This window comes from Oryx dammah, unplaced genomic scaffold (assembly GCF_014754425.2).
Source record: "Oryx dammah isolate SB20612 unplaced genomic scaffold, SCBI_Odam_1.1 HiC_scaffold_29, whole genome shotgun sequence".
Classification (NCBI taxonomy): Eukaryota; Metazoa; Chordata; class Mammalia; order Artiodactyla; family Bovidae; genus Oryx; species Oryx dammah.
The window spans coordinates 80,511,650-80,521,711 of record NW_024070213.1 but is presented as its reverse complement, the minus strand read 5'-3'; the positions used below and the strand labels follow the sequence as shown (position 1 = coordinate 80,521,711).

The following is a 10,062-nucleotide window of genomic DNA, read 5'->3' as shown; positions in this document are numbered from 1 at the left end:
TTTAATAAATCCTTGGGAAGTGGAGTTTGGTTTTTTCCTGTATACCTGTATATGAATACTGCAAATAACAATGGTTTAAAAGTTATTAATTCAATGGCCACAGCTTGTACTATTTTAACTATAATAATGAAAAATTTCCAGATCTGCTACAACATATAGAGTTTCTACTGAACAATCGGTCATTTATAATTAAAAATTAAACAGCAACTCTGGGGGTCTCTTGGCAAACCCATTTTCTGTGCATTTACAATTTTCCAACTCTCTCCCCCTGTTAGGTCAGTGATTCTCAACTGGGGCCAATTTGTTTCCCTGGGGGCACATTTGACAATGTCTAGACATATTTGGGGTTGTCACAACAGGAGTGAGGTATTCCTGGCATCGAATGCATAGAGGGCAAGGATATTGATAAACATTCTAAAATGTACAGGGAAGCAACTCTATAACAAAGACTCACTCAGCCCAAAAAGTCGATGGTGCCTTAGTTGAGAACCTTGCACCTTTGTGACCATTCATCCCAGTTTGCTCAGCATATCCCGTTTTCACATTGAAAGTCTTGCATCTCAGAAAACCCCCCAGTTTTAGGTAAACAGTGGAGAATGATAAACCTAAATCCTACCTATTAATACTTGAAAAGCAGTCTGTATTCACTTAGTTGTTTCTTTTGGTATGAATGCTCAGTCTCCTATTGTAACATAATAAAAATCATAGTCAGCATGAACATAAAGCACATATTTTGTTCAATATTATGCCAAATATGTTACCTCTTTTAGTCACCTTAACAATTGCCTGAGATAAATATCATTGCCTCTATTTTACAGTTGATAAAGAGTAGGCTTATAGAGTTTGAATACATTCTTGAACTTTACACAGCTGGTCATGGTCAAATTCAGATGATAAAGCAAGGTCTATCTGGAGTATAGTGCACAAAAATCCTTGCTCTGAAAGACTGGAATTACTTCTTCCACACTGTGCCAATATCATAACATAGTTTGTATTTATAATAATAATTGTTGGCATTACAAATCAAACAATACATTTGATATAATTATGGCTTTATTTTCCAAGTTGTTGTTGGTTATGACTGTGCTGCATGAGATTAGAGCTAGTATAAAGAATACAGTCTTCTCTTAAAAAGTATGGATTTTGAAACCAAAGAGATTTGAGTCTAACTTGATATGTGATCTGGGTTGAATTACCAAATTTCTCTAAGTCTCATGGGGGGAAATGCATAAATAAATAAAGTAACCTTTCTCAAGTCCCTTGTATAGTGCTTGGTATGTCAAAGGAATTCCCTAAGTGGTAGCTATAATTGTCCATGTGGAAAAATGTTTGATTTAGGTGGCATAGATTAGTTTATTCATGACATGTTCACCAGTAGGGAAGGAAAAAGGAAGAGAGAGAAACAATGTAAGATAATAAAGAGAGATAAGTAAATGTTGTGATATTCATCACAACAGTTGTAGTCTGGAATAATGAAAAAATTCTGGTGTCAGGGTTTTTAGAAATCCAGTCACTTAGATACAGTGTAACATTTATCTTTTATAAAAGGAAAGAAATAATGCTCTTTACTAAACACTGTGCAGATTATAATGACATAAAATATATATCCCATACATCTTCCTGCTTCTTTAAAACAAGAAAAAAACAGTCCTGTTCCTAGGACATTGCTCCAAAAAGTTAAAGCAGATCAAAAAAAAATCAAATGCTCCACTGCAAATACTACTTTGAATGACAAACATTCTGTGATGAAAATGAAATATTTATTTTGCCTGCAGTCGGCAGTCATAGTCAGTTAAACAGGTGCAGTTCTATCTTCTGTTATTTGTATGAAGGTAGGCATGGCACCTGGGCTTCCCAGGCGGCACTAGTGGTAAAGAACCTGCCTGCCAATGCAGGAGATGTAAGAGATGCAGGTTCCATCCCAGGGTTGGAAAGACCCCCTGGCAGAGGGCCTGACAATCCACTCCGGTATTCTTTCTTGGAGAATCCCCTGGACAGAGGAACCTGGTGGGCTACAGTCCACAGGGCTGCACAGAGTCACATGACTGAAGTGAGTTAGCATGCACACACAGGCACGGCTCCTAAGGTAACGATGCATTCAGAGCTGCAGGGCAATTGGAATGACTCTAAATTACAGTATACTGAAGGTAACCACCAAATAGTTGTGGGTCAAGTCCATTTTTGCTTTGTTTAGAGTAACAGTAGGATTAATTTAGAAAAACACCATGAGGAGTCTGTAATTCTGTGATGAATAAAAATGACACTTGTGAGCAAGGGGTAGATGAGAAGGGGATGGATTGTGGAAGAATTACCATTATCAAGCTGGGTAATTTCCTTGGCAAAAGTAAGAAAATCTTCCTTGGACAAGACTTCCACATTTGTGATGAACGGATGGACCAGGGGCATGAAGCAGAGGCTTGTTATGAGAGGTCAACTCAGAGTGAACAGTATTTTCATTGTTGAGAGCTCAGAGGAGAAAGGACAGCCGGGGACTAAATTGAGAGTGTATTTCTTTATGTTTGTGAAGATTTATTCATCTAATTCCTTTATTTTTTATACTCATACTTTTTCTCTCCCTTAGTTGGATTTGGAGAATATCTCACCACTGCCTCTTCCTTTTTTTTTTTTTTTTCCCCATATTGGTTATTGAGAGGAGCAATATGGAACCTGTAAATTAAACGGGGGGATTTGGGTAATGAGAAAGGAGTTCTGAAATGATGACACTTTTTGCTGCCCCTGAGCTTTATCCAGCTTAACAAACCACAAGATGAGGCAGCTGGATTCAGAGCTACAATAAAAGCTGAGGAAGATAACTGTGAATACATGGGGCTGTTTGGGTGTTATAAACAAAGGGCGTATGAATACTGTGAAAGTACCCGCAGGAAGTCTCATAAAAACAATGGCCCATAGACAGGAGTAGATCCAATTTTTGTGGTGGCTGATATTTACATAATTTGGTGAGGCCCTTTATGCAAAATTAGGTACAAAAAAATGAATATTGAAATTAAAAAAAAATGATGACTACTCTAACTTTGGAGACTACGATCCTTTTCTGTTGTTGAATTTCTTTAGGTGATTGTCAGAAATTCTCCCCAGAAGTGTGTTGATTGCACCTTTGCTTTCCACTCTAATATTGAAACCGTCAACAACTCCTCGGGTGCACAAGGGGCCCTGCAAATGAGGCCTGGCCATTAAGCATCATTGGTAGCATTCTCTGCCTATAAGATTTTCCCGCTGTAGTTTACTTTATCTTGCTTGAGTAGCCTAACATTACCATGATGCTTAAATAACAGAAACTTTTCATTTGATGCTTGCCATCTCATTGTAAGAACTAAAACCTCACACACCTATCCCCTATCTGGACCTCGGCCGCGCAACTTGAGTCCTAGGTTTTACGGGTACCTGGATGGTGTCCAATTGGGCTTCGGGCGACACACCACGCTGCACGCCCACAGCGGGAGCCCTCAGGGACCGCACTCCGCGTGCGGCTGGGAGCTGGGGGCGGGCAGCTCGCTGGAGTGGGGCCGCGTCTCCCTCTGATTGGCCCGGCGCGGCCCCTGGGGGCGGGCTCTCCCCCGCGCTAGCCCGGCCCGGGGTGGCTATCTTGGCACCGTTCCTGCTAGGTCGGCTTGCTTCCTCGCGCTGGGCTGGACTGGTGTAGAGGGCTTCTGAGGGCGGTGCGGGTGCAAGAAGCGAAGCGAGGCTGCCGAGAGCGAGCCGGGGGCTGCGGGGCTGCAGTGAGATGAAGCAGCGGCTCAGGGAGCGAAGACTGGCAGTGTGGCGCGACGGGCCGGCCCGGGGCCGAGGCTGCTGCTCCGGAGGCTGCTGAGACGCCGCAGCGGCCGGCGCGGAGAGCGACAGGCGAGAGGGAGGAGAGGCAGAGGAGCGCTGGGAAGCCGGCGGGGCGGCGGGCGGCTCGAGTTGGCCTCCCCGGTCGGGATCCCCCGGGTGGAACCATGCGGGTGGTCAAGTGGCTGACGGGGCTGCTCTACCAGCTCTCGCTCTTCATCACCAGGTCTTGGGAAGTTCACTTCCACCCCAGGCAGGGTAAGGTCACCGCGGGGCGACTTCAGGAGCGAGGTGGGGCGCGGGCCAGAGGGGGCGGGAGGACGGAGGCGGGGGGGAGCGACTCTGTCCTTTGGGGGACCGTAGCCCTGCCGGGGCTCTCGGAACTCCGGGATCCGTCAGCCCGAAGCATCCTCGGAGGTTGCGGCTATGCGGGGTTTCTAGGAATCGCGCGCGCAGGGACCACGTCTCCCTTCGGGGACCACGCGGCGGGGGCGCGAGGGGCAGGATGGCGAGGGCGCCAGCGGGCACGAGTTGGCGGCCACAGGGAGGAGAAGAGGGACGCGGGAAGGAGGTGGCTGCTGAGGACCCTGAATGTCAGAGCCCCTGCTTGGGGAGGGTGGAGAGAATGGGGGTGTGGGAAAGCAGGCAGGCACACTCGCAGAGCGCACGTGTGTGTGTGCGCGCGCGCGCTGGCCAGCGTGTGTCCATTTGTCGCGCCCAGCCGAGGATATGGGGACCTGGGGCCTCGGCCCTTTGGAAAGGAAGTCTGGTTGATGAAGTTCGAGGCTGGGAAGTTGGAAACGGGTGGGGCTCAATGGCCGTATCCCTGTGATTGCAGAAGCCTTAGTGAGGACACTGGCCTCCTACGAAGTGGTGACCCCCGCGCGGGTCAATGAGTTCGGCGAAGTATTCCCGCAGAGCCACCACTTCAGCCGGAGGAAGCGCAGCTCGGAGACTCTGGAGCCCACACCGTTCAGAACCCACTACCGAATCCGCGCCTACGGGCAGCTCTTCCAGCTGAACCTGAGCGCCGACGCGGCCTTCCTGGCTGCGGGATACACCGAGGTGCACTTAGGCACCTCTGCGCACCGGGCGGAGGAGCGCAGCGCGGCGCTCGCAGACCTGCGCCACTGCTTCTACCGCGGCCAGGTCAATGCTCGCGAGGATCACACAGCCGTCTTCAGCCTCTGTGGAGGCTTGGTAAGCGCCCTCCGCTCCCTTAGCGTTTTCTTGGGATCCAGTTCAGTAAGCCGGACGTTGGCTTTTCTTGAATGCGCGGTTGGGGGACCCAGGCGATCAGAATGCGCCACCAGAGGGGTTAACACCTAGATGAACCCAAGCCAGAGGCCACTCCTTCCTGCAGGGGCAGAGGGGTGTGGAGGATCAGCCTGTCCCTCCCTGCTGGGCAAAACTGACCCTCTTTTGCAAAGCTGTGAGAAAAAGTGTCAGATGCTGAGCTAGTCGGGGAGGCAGGCAGGGCTCTTTGCCCTCACATGAAGTGCGGTTTCCAGCCGGAAGGCAGGCTTTTTCACTTACACATCCATGCTGGACTCTCTGTTGAGGCCAACACCCCTGAATTTACTTTACTATGTTCTTTGAATAAAGAGTGATAGAAGAAAAAGAGAATGAATATAGGGTTTGAAAAGAGTTGGGTTTTTTTTGGCTAGTGTGGGGATAATCATTAATCTGTGAATTACAGGATAGGGAAAAGGTTGAATCTGTCTGTTTAAAATGTACACTTAAAAATGTAGAGCATCTCCAAAGATCTGGTGCCAGCAAATGAGAAATGATTATCAGAATGACAAGAGTAAAAGATGTGGATTTTGTAAAAATCTCATTGTAGAGAGAGGAAATAAAATGAAATATTGGATTCTAAAACAGAGGTTCTAAACCTTTTTTTTCTCCCCATCAACTTTTTCAGCATTCTAGGGGAAACCCAGGACCTCCTGTCAGCATAATTTTACTGTGTAAAATAGCATACATGTTCTTTAATTGACTTTCTTTTAAATACTAACAATAATCAAAATGTTATAAGTATTAGAATTTGTGATGTCATAATACTTCCTTCTTTATTAATGTATTAAATAATATCTGTTGGGGAGAAGACTACTTCTATACTTTTGTGGTGGTAATGAGAATAAATAATCCAGATAGTTTCATATTACATTATGTTAGTGTTGAAGTAGCTATTATTTTGGGGCTTCCCTGGTGGCTCAGTGGTAAAGATTCCACCTCCAATACAAGAGACATAGGAGATGAGGGTTCAATCCTTGGGTTGGAAAGATTCCCTGGAGAAGGGCATGGCAACCCACTCCAGTATTCTTGCCTGGAGAATCCATGGACAGAAGAGCCTGGAGGACTATAGTCCATGGGGTTACAAAGGGTCAGACATGTCTGAAGCAACTGAGCACGAATGCACAACTATTCTTTTGTTGCTAACAAAGTCACAATGTCTGTAGTTTTACCTGCAATCATAATTGAAGGAAATGTTAAGTATCAGAGGTTAGGGAAAATAAAGATGTAACACTTTTCTATCCAAGTTCACAGAACCCTTAGTTGTGAACACTTAATATCAAAACATACACAAACTTGTGTTCAAGAAAAAGACACTAATAATTTGGCTACAGGATTCTCTTCAAGTATTCTGGCTTTTGTTGGTCAAAATTTAGAAGAGTTTCAGAGCATCAACATTATTTACTTTCTGATGAAGTAGAAAATTGATAACAGTTCCCTCTAGGCAAAATATAATACTTCCTTCCAGGGTAATTGATGTAAGATGTCTTTCTGGGTGTGAGTATTGGTCATTACTAAGTAGATTTGGAATGTCTCTTTGTTCTTTTCCCTGCTATTTTAGTATATATATATATATATATATATATAAAGATATTACATATATATCTCTCAAGGTATTTTATATATAGATATAATTATTATTTTGATTTATACATACAAGGAATGCCTTGGACAGTTTTCTTTCCTGCTATAGATAAATGTAAAATTCAACATCAGAATGGCAGAAACACGCTAATATTTACACAGCCATCTACAGATAAAAAGAAAGAAAAATATTCTCTTTTCTAGAAACTTTCAAAATGTTTAGTTTGTCTGGACAATTCTAGATTTACTACCACAAATTTGCCACAGTCAGTATGTTTTCTTGATTTAGTATTTAAGGCATGGAAAAAAGTCCAGATGGGAAATGTTATTAGGAATGATGTTTCTGCTCATGTTGATTCATAATGTTGGTGTAGTTCAAATTATTTTTCAGCATCTCCTTTTTGAAAATGTTTTTAAGTCTTAATAGAAGTTCATCCTTTCCTCTCACTTCATCAATTAAGACATAGTTGTCTAGTTATACTGTGTTATTAATTTGATTTATGTATGTACTTTGCTTTTGATAGACTTATTGATATTATCAGTTTAATTTGATTTAACATTTAAAAACATATTTTTCATACCTATATAACTCAGCTTTATCTCACTTTCTTTGTCTGTGTTAAGACATCAGTCATGGCAGAGATAGAAGATTTCTAGTAACACAGCAGATAACTAGAGGTACCAGGATCTAAAAATCTTTTAGAAGTGTGATGAGGACCAATTATAAGTCTGAATCACTAATGAGATTAGTGCCATTTCTTTGATTTTTTTTCACTTATGATATTAGTACTATAGCAGATATTAGCTATTATTTTGGGCTTCCCTTGTGGCTCAGCTGGTAAAGAATCTACCTGTAATGTGAGAGGCGGGGGTTTGATCCCTGGGTTGGGAAGATCCCCTGGAGAAGGGAAAGGCTACCCACTCCTGTATTCTGGCCTGGAGAATTCCACACACTGTATAGCCCATGAGGTAACAAAGAGTCAGACATGACGACTGAGCAGCTTTCACTTTATGATTGTTTTATTTCTACTTCAACTCTCTCCTTAGCACTCTTTAGAATGATAGTTCTGTCAGGTGGCAGAATTTCTGGTAGGCTTTAGAGTCCATTTGTTATAACACCAGATTTCTTTTTTAAATCTCAGATTAGCTTTTAGATCCAGATAAAGTTGCATTACCCACAACCTGAACCAGCTGAGTTTTTGCAAATCCACCTTGATGCAATGCCCAGGTTGTCAGTAATGCTCACCTACAGCCCTGTTCCTGCTCATTTCCCAACTCATCTTTGTGACTTTGTATATATGCTGCTGTAATGATCCAGCTTTGATCTTTGTCAGTCTGTTAATTGCTAAAGTTGAGATTTACTGAAGGATATTTAGAGCGAGTCTTACTGAGGTTCTCTTTTTCTGGTTGTTCTTTGCTTTTAGTTTTGCTTTTAATCATGAATAGATGTTGTACTTAATCAAATGCTTTTCCCGAATATCTTGAATGAGTGTGAGACTTCCTAATTTTTTTTCCCTGCTAATGTTCATTATCTTGAGCATTGCTGGATTCAGGCAAATGTTGACCATTGGTGAAAGTGACCTCATACAGGGCCATAAAGTGTTTTGAGGCCTTTGTATTGCTTGAGAGGAGGGTGGAGAAATCATATTGTCCTCCAGTTCCTCTGGCCTCCAATGTCCTTTGTGCCTTGGTCTCTGCATTTTTCTGGCACCAGCAGCTATATTCTGAGCCTGATGGCTTTTCTTTGTTCAGCTGGGTTTCACTGACTCATTCCCTCCTGGGTTCTCTCTAGCGCTGTGTGTCCCTCTGAGTTCTGGCTGCAACACCTGTTTGATTTCTTGTCTGCCGGATGCATTGTGCAGCCCTCGACACAGGGTCACTTAATTCCTGTGCAGTGCTGTCCCCATGTAAGGTGGTTTGGTGATGCCATTGGTAATCTTCCAGACCCCACTAAGGTTCTGAGACCCTCCAGGTTATGGGGACTTGATTCCTCCCCTTGCCAGACTCTGCCTTGCCCCTTAGTTCAATGTGTGTGTGAGAGGGCCTTGCAGAGAGAAATCCCTTCCCTGAATCCTGTGTAGCACGCTGAAGCACTTATCTTGGCAGTGCCCCTAGACCATCTAACTCGCTTTCTGCCTCCAGACCTTAACCTCCAGTGAGTCAGCGTACACACCTCCTTTCAACTGTCTCCTTTGCACCCATCCTTCTTTTCTTCCTGGAATCCACTAAGTTCTCCTTTCATGTCTCATTCACTTGACTTTTTCCCCTTCCAGCTTCTCACTTGAAGTAGCATCTGTCCTTCCTTTCTCTGGTGGCTGCTGAGGAACTTGACTTTTAGAGGAAGGGAATAAAATACAAATTACTATTTTCCAAACACCTCTGAACATACAGCCTTTAAAAAAACTGACACCACAACATATTTATTGATTCCTTTTAGTTGCTAGTGTTGCAACTCAGATATATGAACTGAAGCTTTCTTTTAATTTCTATTCAGCTATATTTTCCCTACTTCTGGAAGTCTTAGGTTTTACATGTTTTTCTCTTTCATTAAACCACTGAACCATAACTTGTATTGTTTAGTTTTCTTAAGTGTTTTGGGCCCAAGAACCAGAAGGGGCGATGAGTCTGCCAGAAATTTTCTTTGTTTCATGTGGGTATAACTTTGCTTTTCTAATCTTACCTTCCCTATAATTTTTCTTTCTCATAAGTATTTATCACATACTCAAACATTTCTGATTATTTTTATGTTTCTAAAATCTATAGTAGATATGAAAATAGAGCCAAATCATAAGGTTATCTATAAGCAATATAATGGCTAATCAAACTCTGTTTTTAGTTCATTGATAAAGTCACAGACTATATAGTTATCAGGCCTTAATACCCCTAGATTCAACTATAGACTTTTTTTTTCACGGTCATATTATTTATCTTCTCATAATGTTGATAGACAGTTGCCAAAGTAGAGGTCAGTATTCCATAAGATATAATATTGGGGGTATATCCTGGTCAGGATGGCATGTGTAAATTGTACAGAGACATTCCCGACAACCCCTGTCTCTCTACCAGTTCTCTTACATTACCTGGTGGGTTCCCTTCTTCCAAAGGCCCTCAGGGACTAACCCGACTGCCTAGACAATTAACTTCACTGTTTCTTGGTGGGATTTGAAGCAATGCAGTCTTTTTGGTTGAAAGAAACAGTTTCCAGATGTCATAAAACCAGACGTTGCATCTGGCTTTTACAGTATTCTCACAGAGTAGCTTGCAGTGTCTGTGTGTACTTTTTTGAAGTTTCTCATGTGAACCATTCTGCAGCATGTCAGACACTAATGCCCTCTGATGACTGATTATTGAGGTGCTCTAGTAACTCCTTGTTCAGACAGGAAATAACTGCATGGA

At 43.1% G+C, this 10,062-nt stretch overlaps 1 protein-coding gene across 1 annotated transcript in view; it reads left to right on the top strand.

The window, feature by feature from the left end:
• The first annotated feature begins 3,921 nt into the window (after positions 1 to 3,921).
• Positions 3,922 to 10,062, top strand: part of ADAMTS20 (ADAM metallopeptidase with thrombospondin type 1 motif 20) — a 204,936-nt gene continuing 198,795 nt past the window's right edge. The window contains exons 1-2 of the mRNA XM_040233797.1: positions 3,922 to 4,047; positions 4,628 to 4,989. Coding sequence (XP_040089731.1) covers positions 3,957 to 4,047; positions 4,628 to 4,989 — 453 coding nt within the window. The 5' untranslated portion in view covers positions 3,922 to 3,956. The remainder of the gene's footprint in view (positions 4,048 to 4,627; positions 4,990 to 10,062) is intronic.